Genomic DNA, 17,432 nt, shown 5'->3' on the forward strand with positions numbered 1-17,432 from the left:
CACATGTAGTCATTTTATAGCTTCATCTATTGATGCTAAAGCATATTTATATTACCTTTATATATTTATTCATTTAAACTGCGTAATAATAATTGATGAACTAAAATTGTACATGCGTGATTGATAAAGGGTATAATAATTACATAAATAATATCTAAATCATACAAATGTATTATTCTAAATAAGCATCACTAAAAACCAGACTATTTTGTCTTTAAAAATCATTTGCTATGTAGTGACCTTTAATTTGGAGTAGAAACAGGTGGAGTGACTTTATCGCATCAGACATGTGTCACTTTGCTCATAGCTGATTGGTCCAAGTTCAGTTTGCAACCTCTTACCTAGAACATAACCTGCCCCGGACCAGGTTAGCCGTGGAGCGTAAGTTACTATGGCGATGAACACAGCTAAAAGCCAAACCACTTTCATGGTCCCTAAAACCCAGGGTTGACGCAAACTAAACTGAAACATAGCTGGCTAGCCACCTAAACCGGCTTCATGGTATAGGCCCCTGACCGAGTTGATACTTCCACATTCCAAGCCAAAAAACAAAGAAACAAAAAAACAGATATGAAATCAGTAATGTGCGACTTATGGTTTATGAAAGCCAAAAAGATAACTTAATGGTTTGGCACCCAGCGAATTCCATCGTTAGGACATTCAGACTGTCTGTAATAAACACGCAACGTTATTCTTTTGTACTGCAGTTGCACACTTCTTGCCAACATAAAATCGGTCAACACTGAGTTTTGTCTAATATCCAAATCCAAAAGATGAAGGCAGAGGAAGAGCAGGAGACAAATTGGTGGTAAAATTTAGCAGAGTTTATTGAATAGTCTTTCAAATTCAACATGTTTTTATACTAACAATATAAAGCAATGCGATGGAAAATTACTGCCTCACTCCTTCCTGGTAGTGCTGGTGGACCCTGAATAGTGCTGTTTTCAAGCTAAACAAATACAGTGAAGCTGTTTCACAAGCACTGTTTGTTCTGATGTATTTGGTTGACCAAGACTGTCAGTAGTGGTCAGTAAGCAGTGTGTTGTGGGTCAAGCATTGTTTTTGCTTGTGTAGTTCTAAATTTAGCACTTAAAAGAACAATAAATTATTTTCACCATAACATGGTAACTTAGTCATTTCTTTTGCCCCTTCTGTTGAAAATACAACTGACAATTTTGATTATGTTAGTTATAGTTAAGTTTTATTATTAATCAATGTCATTTGAAGTTTTGAAAAACAAAAGAAAAAACATTCAAATGGGTAAAATGTGAATCACAGTTTATTTATGTCCTGTTCTGTCGGTTTTAGTTCTCAGTTTGTATGTTCCTATTTGCTGTTTCGTCCCTGTTTCCTTCGTTCCCATAATTGCTAGCTTATTTAAATAATTATCATCACCTGTGTGTTGTTTAGTTCCTTGTTTATTTTTTTGTATTTATTGCCCTCAGTTACCTAAGTTCATTGTTGAGTATTGTCTTTACGTTTGGATGTAAAGCTGCTATGTTTGTTTTCTCCTTTGGGCTATTATCTTTTTGATTCTTATTAATACAAGAAAAGAGACGCATCCAGATCCTCTTCTCCTCAATTCAAGAGACAAAATAACTGTGGTCCATAACATTTTCTTAATCTTCACAGAACATGAGTGAAAACTGTACAGTGATACATTTTACATGCACATAGCACATATGTCAAAATGTGGATCTGTACACATATCAAAAGCGTGTGTGCCTTGCAAAACAAAAACATTTAGAGATATGTAAACAAAGGGGGGAGGGCATAACCATTAGCAGTTTGTACAATTAGGCCTACAGGGATTATTACAAAGGCTCTTTCACTCTTATAAACAACTTGATAGTAAAAGTCAGACTTTAAAAAATGCACACGGTAACAAGTGTGTCATTGCAGGAATATAAATTGTAGACAAAATTGTACATGCACTTTCAATAACTGCTAAAACAGAATTAATTAAAGAAAAGTCAAGGGCCAAGTTTCCAGTTAAGGGAACGCTAATCCACTAGCACAGCCACAATAGCACCTCAGTGCAAGAATGTTTATTTACATATACATATATTATTTATATTATTATTATTATTTATATATTTATATATATTATTATTTATATATATTATTATTATTATTATTACATATACATATATTATTTACAAAAAACAAAAAAATGGGAGTAAGTACACATAATATTTACGTACAGCTCTTGGCTGAATTTCCTTCTATAAAAAGAATCACCACATCACTCTAAAATAGCAATTGCAAACCAGCATCCTAAGCTGGTCCCAGTGTGCAAAACCCATTTATGCTGCTGGTGAACAGAAATACTGGATTATTCAGCAGGTGGTGTTGCCATTCAGCGTCACGAGTGTGTTCTCAGGTGTAGCAGTAAGGAGGAACCGATTCTTGAGTCACGGCGAGTGAATGAGCACATGCTCCAACCTGGTGGTTTTGTAAGGGTTGCATTAAGTGAGCAGCATTATGTGATGGCCTCTATAGGCTACACCTGTTCTTCACCTGAGCACTGTATAATCAGGTCACTACAACACCCAAAACCTGTGTACCTCCAACCATCCAGACAAACAGGTGACCATAAAAAACATAATCAATTACTATTTTGAAATTGACACTTCTTTAGTTTATAATAATTACAAATTATAATTATAATAAATAAAAAAAACGAATTAAACGAGAATGAAAGAATAATGACTCAGAGTCATTTGGCCCATCGATTCTGAACAATAACTTCAAGTTGTAGAAAAACATTCAAACGGATGTGTGAATCGTTCGCCTGATTCATTAAAAAGAATCTGTTCAAACGCACGAATCGCAACGCGTTCTGATTTTCCCGCCCACAAGTAGATTTGCGTCACTTCTGCCCGGTCTCTCGCGAGCGCCCTTTCTGTCTCCAGCCGCACGTGCCATCAAGTCTTCGGATAAATGTATGCTGTTTTAACTTTATAAACTACACTAAAATTATTTAGTTCTTAAAAATTTGTATCAACTCGAATTTAAGAGAAAGTTGAGTCGTTAGAGTCAAAGTGAAGCGTTAATTGACGAGATGCTAGTTTCTGCCGCGGTTCAATTAACGTCAGTCATTTTGACTAGCGTGTCTATGTTTAATTATTAGCATTTAAATGGTTTATTTCGGTGATAACAAATTCAAACTATATTGTCTGCTGCTTTTGTTAGATATCACAGCGCTTTACAGTAGGTTGTCGTTGAAAGAGGAACTCTAAAGACCGGCTTTGAATTTAATTAACGTTAGGCCTACTCAAAATGTTAGCCTAGGTTATTGATTCCTAAAGTATGACATGGTGTTCACTTTTTGTTTTCTGTCACAGATCTGGGAAATATTGATCTTCTCTCAGCCGAAGCTGCTCAACATGGATGACTGGGAGGAAGATCAGGTAAAGTCGACCACACTCTTCCTCACCAGAAAGCCACGTGCTCTCCTCTAACTTATTACTTCAGTACAGTAGTATTGCGAACATTAGACATTGTCCGTTTATATTTGACATATAAAATGTATTTAATATGTTGAATGTATATAGTTACTGTGAGCTGATTGCAATTTAAGTTTTGGCAGGAGTTTCTACGTTTTACATTTACGTATTTGGCAGCACTTTTATCCATTGTGACTTGCACTGCCATTTTAGATATCTGAAATTACTCTCCTTGTTATTGATATCAGAAATACATTTTCAGATATCTGAAAAATAAAAAGGTAACATGTTAATTCTTGTTATCTGTAAATGTATTTCAACATTTTGACTAGTAACAATTAAGTTCTTGATATAAGGAATTTATATTTGTACTTGTAACTATGTAATTAATGATATACAAATGATTATTTGTAGTAGTAAGAATTGTATTTCTGATATGTAAAATTGTAATTTCAATTAGTTTGAAATCATTTCTTGATATCAACTATTGAATTTGAATGGAAACCTATGGTGACATTTAACTAGTGAAAATACAATTACAGATATCAAGAATTATAGTTTTTACTAGTTGAAATTCAGTTCTTGATATCAAAAATTAGTATTTCTGTGAGTGATGACATCATTGCTGATTTCAAGAATCAACATTTTACTAGTGAAAATGTAATTCTTGGTATGAAAAAGCCACTGTTACTAGTAGAAATCTAATTCTTAAAATTTAGAATTAGCATTTTAACTAGTGAGAAATGAATTGGCACATTCATTTCCTGGGAATTAATAAAAAAACAGCTTTCCACATGAAGTTATACTGTAAAACTTAATGCGCACTATAGAGGTCTGCGCGGGACACAATTTTCAGACCCGCTCCCGCAGTGTTCAGTCCCGCTCCCGCAAAGATTTGTCATTTTTAGTACCGCTCCCGCCCGCATCTGTGATATAATGTCCCGCTCCCGCCCGCACTTTCTGTCTGACGAAAGGTTTTGGGGGGAAAAATGCGTGCACACAAAATTCCTTACCAATACTTGGTAACATATTTATTGGTCCCATATTACGAACAGCATAATATTCACAACAGTACTTTATCTGAAGCGCTAGAGGCGCTCTGTTCCTCGTCCATGCTGTCTATTTTGAACTTGAACTAGCTTTCGAATTCGAACTCGGAGCAGCGGGAAAGGAACAAGTGTGCGTGAGATTAGGCCCTGCCCTACCCGACAACATTCACAAGTTTAGGCTGCTTAAAACGTTTTTATTGCTGCCAATCAGAATCTCCCTCACAACTACAAATTATGTACGCTACTTTAATCATTTATATATTTTACTTTATACTCATATTTAATTTGCGGGAGTGCAGCGTATCATCCCTCCTGCCCGCACCCGCAAGTGCACCTCACAAGGATTAAAGTTCTCCGTCACTACGACGGATTTCCGTTAATTGCAGCGAGTCTATTGGTTCCCGTCTGTCCTTAATGTCTTAAATTCACTTTTCATAATGTTAAGGCCGTAAATAGGCTTTCATTTATCAAATCGTGTGATAAATGTCTTAATTTTAGTTTGAATAGGTCTTAAATTAAGGAAAGACGAGGTGTATTCACCTTGCTGAGGGGGATGTGATAAAGCCTGGATTGGAGCGAAAGCACGTTCCTCTCTCCACTCTAACATTCTGTAATCGCTTATGGTCCACTCCGGGTTTTCAATTCCCGCTCACGGAAAAACTGCTCCGTGTTCACTTAGATTTGGAGAAGTGCATGTAAGGCTACAGCTGGTTTTCTGCGGTCCGAATCCGAGCGCGTTTGTTCCCTGCGCCCCCCGCAGCGTTGGTCTGGTTTCACGTTCAACTTAATTCTATCGAACCCTGGTGCGTTTGCGTGCATATTACGTCATCGCAAACGTGCACGGCGCATGATAGAAAACAGAGCGCGGGTCAATATTGGCCGTTTCTCAATACCAATACGCAAACTTCGGACTTGTGTCCTTGATAGTTCGGACTTGCCAAGTTCGACTCAGGAGAAGGAACTCCCGAGGACGAGAGGACGCGAGTCCGGTTATTCTGCAAACGGAACCGCGGCGTTCTTGATCGCGTCACTCAGCTCCCTCTGGCTACGGTTATCTCTTTATGTAGGCTATATTTTAAGCAACAATAAAACGAAATATGGTATAAAATACAACTTTGCCTCTTTTCATCAACAATAAAACGAAATGTATACAAAACACCTCTTTTCATTTATAAATGAACATATTATCATAAACATATTAATGGCCACACAAATGTGGTTCAGACAACGCACATTGATTATCTTCACTCCATATATTTATAACAACATATAAAACACAACCCTGATTCTTTTTGTTTTCATTTTAAAAATATGAAACATTATTGATCATGGGTTGTATCGTTTTATTTTATGCATGTACACATACAAGAGAATGCATAGTAAAATATATAAAGAATATTTTATATATTTTAGAATATATAACAGTACACAACCCTGTCTCTTTTTGTTAAATGTCAGTTTTAATGATCAATAATATCCAGTATAAAAGTATAAGTAGCCTAATATAAGAAGCTATACAGCAAACAATTCAGTCAAACATAAGTCACCTCTCTAATAGGCTAAAAAGTTCAAGTTAAATAGCCTAAATATATAGTTATGAAACTTCACTTTGCCCTCAGCCAAAACGATTTGCCATGAAACAAACTATATATTAATATCATTTAGCATTGTTTGGTCTTATAAGATAAATAAAAACATGCACTGAAAAGTTATGTAGATGGTTGATTATTTGTCAAGCTAAGAATTTTTTTTTCATAGATTAAAATAGATTTTAAAATATGCAAACTGGCAATATTAAAGCGGTTTAAAACATCTCCCCTAAAACGCTATTGGTCTCGACTATTTAAATAAAGTTAAAGGAATATGACTTGGCCTGAAAAGAAATTTCAGTCAGAAGAATTTTTTTCACTTTAATCCCTGACCTCATCATCCCGCCCGCTCCCGCAATGACCTTTAAAAATTTGTCCCGCGCCGCACTGTATTGCGTCGGGACCCGCGGGACTCCCGCGGGAGTGCAGACCTCTAGCGCACTACAATTACACCCTATGACGGGACTAGTGCACTCTTCAGAGCCTGAGGCTATGTTTACACGGAAACGATCTGAAGAGAAAACGCAAAAGTGGCGTTGCGTTATCACTTTTTATTCTGCGTTTATGGGGGAAATCTGCGTGCATATGGTGACGCAAAAGTGTGTGAAATTCGATGTAGTATGCACTCCAGGTGGCAATGTGAAGCACTGTGACTCAACACCAATATCTGAGAATATTTTGTACAACTGCTGAAAAGACTCTACGTTTCTCAGAGCTGCTAGGGCAACTTGAAGGTCCGACGTATGGAAATAATCTGACATAATGGTTTTTTTTCCTGTACTGGCGCATGCCTGTGACGTAAACGCGTACGCGACGAGAGGCCACAGTGAGCTGATTTGCGTTTTTACCGTTTAGATGGGAACGCGACGGTGGATCGTTTAAGATTTCCACTCTGCAGGGTGGTTTCACTTTTTTGCGTTTTTAAGCCCCCAAAACGCTGTCGCCGTGTAGACAAAAGGCACATCCGATAAAATATTTTTACGTTTTTCACCCGGAATCGTTCTCGTGTAAACCGGGCCTGAGGTAGATGTCAGATGAGGAGCACATCCAGCATGTTCTCAGGAGGTGCTGCAGAGCTATTACGTTCTGTAAAAAAAAGTTGTTGCCCTAAATTAAGTACAATCAACTTGGATGTTTAAGTTGACGTTTCAACTAAAGGGATAGTTCACCCAAAAATGAAATATACCCCATGGTTTACTCACCCTCAAGTCATCCCAGGTGTATAGGACATAATTCTTTCAGACAAACACAATTGGAATTATATTAATAAATGTCCTGGCACTGCCCAGCTTTATAATGGCAGTGAATGGCCGTTTCTGTTTTGAAGTCCATAAAAGTGCATCTATCCATCATAAAAGTGCATCACACGACTTCGGGGGGTTAATGAAGGCCTTCTGAAGTGAAGCAACGTATTAGTGTAAGATAAATGTCCATATTTAAAACTTTATTAACTAAAATAACTTGCTTTCGGCTGTACGCAAGTCGACTTATTCCAAAAGAGTAACTCTTTTGTAGTGATGCACCGATGTGAAAATTGTGGCCGATAACCGATATTATTGCTGTTATGGCCGATACCGATATTTACCAATGTCGATATATCTGTATAGAAAACACATTTTTATGATAATCAAATAAATGGCTATTTTCCAAAACGCTTTTTTTTTTTTTTTTTTTACTTTTGTAATTTATTTTCAGAAATGACTGATATTGGGCACCTTTGCCTGTGTGCAAAATATGTGATCAGATTTTCAGAAGAAAAAATAAATATTTCATATCTGCAAATATAGCTTTCATATCTATACTCTCATTCCTGCGTAATAATCAAGAAACTTTACTGCCGTACCATGAGTGCAGCAGGTGAAAATAGGCTACCTTCCGTCAACTGCGCTGCGTCATATCATTACGCCTGCTGCACTCATGATACGGCAGTAAAGTTTCTTGATTATTACGCAGGAATGAGAGTATAGTTCCTAGCCATATCAGCCTAGAAAATCGCAACTTTACATTTTCCGTCGGTCTTAGTGCACGATGTAACTACAGAAGAGTCAAGTTTTAAATAGGAAAAATATCGAAATACTTTGGTCATTTTTTTTTTGAGAAATGCTAATGGTCTTGTCCACTTCAATGATGTATGCTAAGCTATGCTAAAAGTGGTACCGCCAAAACCGGAGATCGGCTGAATGGATTCAAAAACGGTAAAACTCAACAGTTTAACTCTATGGGAGTTGTAAAATTAGCCTATTTCCCAAAAAAGTGGAGTATCCCTTTAGTTTACCCGCCAGAGCTGTGTGGAGCACTTTAATCATGGATAGATGCACTTTAATCATGGATAGATGCACTTTAATCATGGATAGATGCACTTTAATCATGGATAGATGCTATTTTATGATGGATAGATGCACTTTTGTGGGCTTTCTCATCCTCAATTCACTGCCATTATAAAGCTTGGAAGAGCCAGCACATTTTATAATATAACTGATTGTATTCGTCTGAAAGAAGAATGTCATATACACCTAGGATGGCTTCAGGATGAGTAAATCATGGGCTAATTTTCCTTTTTGGGTGAACTATCCCTTTGGAGTTGAATCTTGTATAAGCTTTTTTTTTAAAGTTGAAAATTGCTTATTTTGAGTTAAAAGCAATGTATAAACGTCATAACTTATTTATCATATTTTTGGCAGTGGAGTGTGAACTATTGGAAATAACTGTACAGGTTTCCTGCTTGTAACTCACTCAAACCCAATAGAATATCATTAGCAGTGAATGATTAATGTAGGTAAGTTGTTAATGTCATTTTTTTGTCCTTCTACAGAGCCCTGTTGTGTCCTCCAACTCAGGATTTGGTAGGTTTTTATTGTATTTTTTACATTCTTTGCAGGGCTTCATATTTGGCCATAAATGGTTAGTATGTAAATGTTACAGTATAAAGCCCCTGCCTCCACTCACTCACCGCATCGCAGAGATCCACTCAGTATCAGAATGGTAATGCATTTTACGTATTGCCCTATACAAAGTCCGACACACAACGGTAATTAAGGAGACTAGCCTTTTGCTTGACTGTTATCAAACAACTAATGATTTGCTAATGTTACATAAACCATGTTTCCGTTCGCCAACTCGGAGTCAGACAACTGCAATCTAACAATCAGTATCCTTAATGCTTTGAACATTATAGTACATCAATGGAGAAAGACACAGTTCATCATAACATCGTAATATATATACATATTCACCAGCTATATTGCCAAATACACAATTCCGCCATTAGACGATTTTTCATATCAATTGAAAAAAATACTGGGATATCCTGGCTTCTCTTGAAACTCCCTTGCTTCAGAGCAGTCATGGTTAACCCTTAGGGGTCTAAGGGGTTTTGGGGGTCTTTGTGGTGTGTACATTTGTGCCTTTTTCAGTTGCTTATAAACATATTAATGGCAAAGGTGTCATTGCACTATTCAGCACAAACAGGGCTACCATAATTGGAGAGCAACATGTATGTACATGTTTGCATTTTTGAGTGAATAATTTTTATGCATGATTATTGAAAACTAAAAATTAAAGTTTCTGAAATAAGGCCACAAAACGCATACTAAATGTGTCCACAAGACTTTTGACTAATGAATGTTTTCGCCTACAGTTTTTGCTTCAAAGTGATGTGAAAATCACCCTGCCTACTCATTCACATAAAACAATAAATTGATTTAAATTTTGTAAGACACTTTTTGTTTTGAAAGACAATATGCATGGGGCAGTGAATGATCATGAATAATGCTGTGATTCACACCTGAGAAGACAATGACCTCCATAATGGTCATTGTCTTTCAGTCACGTATGTCTCTGACATGGTACCACAAGAAAGAATGAGAAGGCAAAAAAAAATACATAAGGTTTTTTCATTCAATAAACTGTATACAATAATGTTTTAGATTAGAATGTAAAAATAAAGTTTGAAAATAAACGGCCTATTACCGTAAAACTTCAAATAATAGTCGCAGGGCTCGACATTAAGGCTTGTCCGCTTGTCCGGGACAAGTGGATTTTTTGTAGGACAAGTAGAAGAGAAAATTAGTTGTCCGACCGGACAAGTTAAATTTCAAACAAAATAAAATGCCATGTTACTTCACGTTATGTGCCACTCGTTACGTCTATTTTACAGATTTAATTTTACAGATTTGAAACGAAGACATGTCCTGAATGTGAATGGCCTGTGAATGTCCTGAATGTGACTCGCAGAAAGACGCGCACCAGTATGATGCGCATGCACAGACCGCGCGCCAGAATACAGTTCTCTTTCGCGCTTGAACGAACATCAACACACACAATTAAGCCAAAATGTCATTTGTTGAGTATCTTCATAACACAAGAGCAGTCTTATGATGGACATAAAGAGTTGTGACTCATGAGAGAATGAGGCGCGTGTGAGATCCGCGTCTCTGTCCACAGCGGCTGCTCTTAAAGGGCCAGCTACCAATAAAGTGTTCTGTCAGTAAAGTTAATGAAAGAACAAAGGGAACAGAGAAAATTACTCACTGCTCTTGACTAAAGAACTTGTGTAGCTTTAATAAGGAGTAGTCTATATATAATTTATAATTTATGCTGCGCAGACTGTTTGATAACTTTATTCAATTTCTGTATATGTCCTACCTGTTAGACAGTTCATTTTTATCCAAACATCAATGGCTTATTGATCATTATAGGTGTTATCAATCATTTAGTTGTTATTGCTAATTTCAGAATTATCACTAATCTGTGTGTGCATTTGGTTTAGAACCAAACAAGTTGACTCATGAAACCATTTGTTTATTATATCGCAATCGCATATCACAACCGCAATATTGATCTCAATAATAGGAATATGACATTTTCCCCAAATTGTGCAGCCCTAGATAAAATTATAAATCTTTACCCGGACAAGTGACTTTTGTGCATGGACAAGTGAAACATAAATTTACTTGTCCGAAGGACAAGTGCCTCAAAAAGTTAATGTCAAGCCCTGAGTCGAGTCCCAAATAGACTCCTGTCTCTTTTACACGCCTGGTGTGGTGACAGGTTTGGGTAAATAGAGGATAAGACAAGAGGATAAGTCTGTTTTTTGTTTTGTTTCGGGTTGTATTTAATCTTATAAAACCCGTCAGATCGTCCGCTTTTTGTTGGCCGCCAAAGCAAATTTGTGTCTCGCCAAAGTAGGGCTGGGCGATATGGCCAAAAAATCATATCTCTGTATTTTTGGGTTAAATGGCGATATACGATATATATCTCTGTACTTTCTATGTTTATCTATTTGGATAAAGAAAATGTATTTATTTAAAAAAAAAAATATTTCACATCCTGCTCAATGGTATCCAAACAATGTTGATATTTAAGGATATGGAAACAAATAGTGAATGTAATGTAGCCTATGCAATAAATTATGTGCAAAAAGGTGGTTAAAATCACATTACATTCTAACGTTGTAACATTACAAACTAAAAACAAAAATGATGCTTTTGTTTTTAAAAATGACTAAAGGCTAAACTAAAAATGAAAATAAAAACAAAAGCACAAACTAATTATATTAGCCTGCATTTGATTACCCCATTATAATGGTCACTTTCATGAAAATATACTTGTTGGTTTAAAATTCCACATATGGCACATTTATTGTCTCCAACAACAAATATTTTAGTAATAAGTATTTTAGTCAGAATTATTGGGCTACTGTTCTATTGTGCTCGTCTGTTTGGCGCGCGCGCGGCGACGCTCATTAACGGAAGCTTGAATTTTAGCGGAGATTCACTTGCAGAAGCTCGTCCTCTCCTGACAGTGAAATGGACATATTTGTTTGATTTGTTTGAACATTTACAGATGGAGAATATACCTGTGAAATGTAAGTTAAGCACTGAGGAAAGCACCACGTCTCAAACGCATTAAACAGTGCCAGTATTTATCTTTCAGTCACTAACAGTAAGCCATCTGTCCGAGCATCTGACAGGGCAAGCTGCTTTAAACTTGTTAACTATCTTACCTGTTATTTTGAAGCGCTTAAGATGATCTCGTATCAAACTACTGTATCGATATAAACGGTATTGCCTCATTCCATATCATGGGGGAAAAAAATATCGATATATTGTACAAACTCGATATACCGCCCAGCTCTACGCCAAAGCCTTTTTTTTTATTGGCGAGTGATGTAGAATAGAATGACTGCTGCGCTTTACAGTGCGCAAACGAGCAGAGAGAGCGGCCCGGCCGCACGTTCATGCACTCTCACGTCTTCAAACAACACAAGCGCTGTGTTGCTCTTTCTTCCTCGCATATTAATCAAAATCAAATGACACGATAGTAAAAGGTCGGAAGACTGCAGTTTCACGTGAAGCATTTGGAGATTTTTAGAGATTAGAGACTCTAGGAACAACATCTCAATGAACAACATCTCAACACTAAATTATAAAGGCCTGTCTCATATAGACGCCTGTCTCAAATACAAGCCGGTGCAGTTCGACGATTTGGGAAAATAAAAGCCTGGGCTATTATTTGAAGTTTTATGGTAGGTGAACACCACAGCACCAAATACTTAAGGGGTTAGTTCATCCCCAAAATGAAAATGATCCCATGATTTACTCAGCCTCAAGCCTTCCTAGGTGTATATGACTTTCTTCTTTCAGCCAAATGTAATCAGATACATATTAAAAAAATATCCTGGCTCTTCCTAGCTTTATAATGGGAGTAAGTAGTACCTGAGATTTGAAGCCCAAAAAAGTAATATAATCCATACAGCTCCAGGGGTTTATAAAGGCCTTAAGCAAAGCAATATAATATTTCATATTAAAGTAATATTTACAACTTTATAAACTATAATCAGTGGCTTCCGGTAATGGCCGTAAGGTCTGGTGGAGAGTGACCTCTGACCTGTGGTGATAACCCCCACGAGCAGAAATATTTTCAAAACCGTATTTAAATATACAGTGCATTCAAAAATATTCAGAAAATTCACCCTATTTTCCAAATGCATGTAATGGGTCTTATTGTAAAAGTATCATCCGTACTTGCATCCGTAATGCTTCAGTTTTATTTCTCACTTGTAATTTTGAATCAATGTTATATAGGGGTGGGGGGAAAAATCGATTCTTAGGTGCATCGCGATGTGGACGTGGACGATTCTGAATCGATTCACAAATGTCAAAAAACGATTTTCAAAAAAAAAAAAAAAACACCCGTGAAATCCAAACACCCGCCTCGTTAAAAGCTGACGTGTGGAAATATTTTGGCTTCTATGAAGTTGAAGGGGGGAAAGGAGCTGGACAAGAGCCACACTAGTTGTAAGCTTTGTAGAATAAAACTAAAATATTTAAGCAACACGACAAATATGAGAAGACATATGACACGTTTCCACCCAGAGGAGGAAAAACACTCGGCTGTACCGGTGTTCTGACGGTTTGTGCTGCCTTGTCGATAAATGCCATACATATGGAAAAATGCTACCCAAAATCGATAACAGAATGTTGATTCATTCTCTATTGTTTCCATAATGGTGTAAATCTTACAATATTATGACATCGTTATTTCATTTTAATCAGGGTAAGTGTAGGGGGGGGCATATTTTGATATTTTAAATGAACTAGCAATTATCACATTTAATATAACAAGTAAAAATGACATTATTATATGAAATAAAATTATAATAAAATTCGAAGTTAAGAGTACAGTACAATGTACTGTTTTTATTTTTAAAACGGTGTGAAAAGTAAAAATTATCATCAAATATTCATCTTTGACCTGTCAAAGTTTCCTACAAGTCTCCACAGCAAGGATGCATAGATTTATGGGCGTGGTAAGCAGAAGAAAAATGAGTCTGCACATAAGCATAACCAGTAAGTAGCACATCTCGATGGGTAGCATGAATCGTCAGAACACCTGTTGTTGTTATATTATTAATTTACTACAAGTATGCTGCTAGTTCAGGCACACATTTATTTTCCTGTTGGTTCTTTGCAATGTTAATAAAATGTATTGTACGTTAATTCTTTATGGGTCATTACTTTGTACTTTTAAAGCAAAGTATTTATATTCACACACAAAAAGATTCAGATAATCGATTATCGCTTTAGCATCGAATCGCAGCCCTCTGAATCATAATCGAATCGTGAGGTGCCTAGAGATTCCCACCCCTAATGTTATAACTTCAGACTTCTCTCTGGTGACGTTTGCCAGACTTGTTCAGTCCTTTATTCCGGGTTAAAGCTCGCATTTGGGAGTGCAATGGTTCAAACTGATGCATAGAACCAAGCCCGCCCTGCATTTTTTCTTTTTCGATAATGTTATAATAATGAGCTCAATTAAATGCTTGACACTTGCAGGATGTTTTAATGGTGCAAACAGCTCATGTCAAAAGATCAAGGCAAATTTAATTTGTGTCCTTTAAATTTACGCTTAAATGTCAAATGTACCCCTCTTCACTTACAGGTCTAGGCTCCAGTAGTACTGATGGAGGATTCAAGAGCTTCTATGCAGGTTGACTATCTCATGAGCCTCGCTTTGTACATAAAATCATTTGTATTAATACTCAAGTGTAAATTATCGTGTGCATGTAAGGAATGCTGGAGTCATTGCTGTCAGTCAGTGAATGACAGAAGTTACTTTAGCATAGCTTTGAGTTTTCGCAGCTGTAGAGTAGAACCATGGATGGCAACTTTTTTTTTTTATATGCTCATTAACCACGTTCTGTACACACCCCATAGCAGCTTAATCACTCAGAGCAGTGGCAGCCATGTTTATTGTTTACAAGATGCTTTTTATTTGTAGGAAGTGCAGGAAATGAGAAGACAAACAATGAAGGTTTGTTTTCCTCTTTCCTCTAAGGCTGTGAATGAATCTGCTCTAGATTCTTAAAACAAATTTCTGTTGCGGGACTCCAGACCACAACATAAATGCGGCATGTGCTAATATTAATAATTATAATTAATTCTAATTGAGACGCATGTCACTGACAGGATCTAAAACGGGCAGCCAGACCGTGCTTGGTGTGGGCAAGCATCCTAGATTTGGGTCTCGCACATTATTAATCTGAGAAATTAAAGCAGTTATTTTTCCCATAATCATAACATTAATGTTGCAATTAATAATAATAATAATTTATTAATGGTAATAGTAAATTATTAAAATAAAATATTTGTTCTTTGAGATCTAACTAATTCTAAAATCAACTTTCACAAACGAGCAGAAATATTTTTAAAACAGTATTTAATTATACAGTGCATACAAAAAGTGTTCAGGAAATTCACCCTGTTTTCCAAATGCATGTAATGTACGGATGAATCTTTCACAAAAAGATCCATGTATGCTTCAGTTTTTTTTTTCTTACCTTGTAATTTTTAATCAATGTTTTAACTTCAGACTTCTCTCTGGTGACGTTTGCGAGACTTGTTCCATCCTTTAGTCTGGGTTAAACCCGCCCATGCAAGCTCGCACTCATCTGCTTCCATTTGGGAGTGCAACGCCCTACACCTTTTTTAAATTTTTTTATAATTTTGTACTTGAATGCATATCAAAATACGGAAGAAATGTTGCTACATCTGAGAGTATCACAGAAAAGCCCTAAATCTGGATGTGTAAAACTTGTTACATCATAACCAAAAAGTCTTTAAGCTGCCTTTGCAGTGATTACAGCCTTGACTGAGTTCTGAGTTAAGGCGAGACACGGCAGGCAAAAACATAGTTTTTTTTTTCTTTCACTGGCCAATTTTGAGATTTTGGGATATTTGTTTGGGATATTCTTTCAGACTTGTGGTGAAAAAAAGTCAGAAATAAGCATTTAGGTCTTTATTTTACTACACTTTGTCTGTTTGAGACTGTAGATTTCTCATAAATTCATCAAAAGTTGTCGTTATAAATCATCCCTCTGCACCCTGTCATCACACACACCGTTAGAAAGCTCTCTCTCTCTCTCCTGAACAATACTGCCGGATCCAAATATGGCCATTTCCTTATCAGCAACCAATCATGAAACTAAAAGGGGGGATTTAACTCTAAATGCGCAATCTTATTGGCTGATGCTAAATCTTTAAAGCCCGTTTTCTCAATGACTTCTATCATACTCAAAGTCCGAAATATCCAGTTCAGTAGCACCTATATACACCAAACTTCCCAGTCTTGTACCTAGTTATATTATGAAGACATTTACAGAGGGATTTGTAAATATTTTATTCCTAGCCTGATTTATATAACTTTTTATTCCAAAAAACATGGCGAAAATCTTTTTTTTTAAAGGTATTGGCAGTATATTCTGATTTACAGGATAACAAAAGTAGATATCCATAAATTCCTCTGTAATTTTTTCCCCATCTAATACGTGAACACAATGAAAGAAGAATTTTGAACCTAGCTTTATTCAATACTCAGATTTCGTTTTTTAAATATATCCTAATTTGCATATCTAATTAGATGATGCCTAATTTGCATATTTAAATATTAAATTACAGAAAACTTGTAATACATTTTTTTCTCATCTTAATGTAGGTAATCAGCTGGGAAAGTTTCATGGTGATATCTGCTAGCTAAAAAAATTATCCTATTCACCTGTAGTGTCTCGCCTCAACCCATTTAATCCCACCGGTCACAATAGTGACCGTAAAAAAATGTTTCATTTCTAAGGCTATAAAAATATTACTGAATGATCTATCAATGCATTTCCAGCAGATATTGAAATAATAAAGGGTCTCAATGAAATGTGCAGTGTCACAGGTTTACTGTAAATTGTCACATGACCAGAGTTGTTTACTTCCTGTTTGCGCCAAGAGAAGAGGATGGCAGCAAGAAAGCTACCAAAGAATATATTAGTAAAGTATGTTACCATAAAGATAGGACATAGATTTTTGGTACACATCATGTTTAAGGTGTCTAGTATTGATATATGCATTTGCAATTACTCAACTTTGTTTAATGTGGTCATAGAACTCACAAACATGTCAGCGGCAACAATAGTGACCGGTGGGAAAACCCATTGTATCTACATGCTAATACACATAGGCTAACTGTTCTACCTTACTTTCTGCTGCTACCTAACTTTCTACCTAATTTTACACACAGACACACACACAGAAACACACACACACACACACACACACACACACACACACACACACACACACACACACACACACACACACAAAGACTAGCTAGCTAGTTAATTCTACTTAACTTTCCACACACACGCAATTACAGGTAGGCACACACACACCCTACACATACGCACACCACCCACCCCACACGCACGCCACACACACGCACACCACAAACCACCCACCCCACACACATACACCACGCACACCACACACCACGCACGCACACACACCACACCGCACACCACA

The 17,432-nt window shown here is 36.6% G+C and overlaps 1 protein-coding gene across 6 annotated transcripts in view; it reads left to right on the forward strand.

The window, feature by feature from the left end:
• The first annotated feature begins 2,827 nt into the window (after positions 1-2,827).
• Positions 2,828-17,432, forward strand: part of ddx4 (DEAD (Asp-Glu-Ala-Asp) box polypeptide 4) — a 49,942-nt gene continuing 35,337 nt past the window's right edge. For 3 of the 6 annotated variants that reach the window (XM_077243378.1, XM_077243375.1, XM_077243380.1), the window contains exons 1-5: positions 2,828-2,945; positions 3,348-3,413; positions 8,900-8,930; positions 14,530-14,577; positions 14,869-14,901. In XM_077243378.1, the coding sequence (XP_077099493.1) occupies positions 3,390-3,413; positions 8,900-8,930; positions 14,530-14,577; positions 14,869-14,901 (136 nt within the window). In that variant the 5' untranslated portion in view covers positions 2,828-2,945; positions 3,348-3,389. The remainder of the gene's footprint in view (positions 2,946-3,347; positions 3,414-8,899; positions 8,931-14,529; positions 14,578-14,868; positions 14,902-17,432) is intronic. The other 3 variants (XM_077243376.1, XM_077243377.1, XM_077243379.1) reach the window with 3 other exon arrangements.

Source organism: Siphateles boraxobius, unplaced genomic scaffold, assembly GCF_051911475.1.
Source record: "Siphateles boraxobius isolate OS27281-9 unplaced genomic scaffold, OSU_SipBor_1 25, whole genome shotgun sequence".
Classification (NCBI taxonomy): Eukaryota; Metazoa; Chordata; class Actinopteri; order Cypriniformes; family Leuciscidae; genus Siphateles; species Siphateles boraxobius.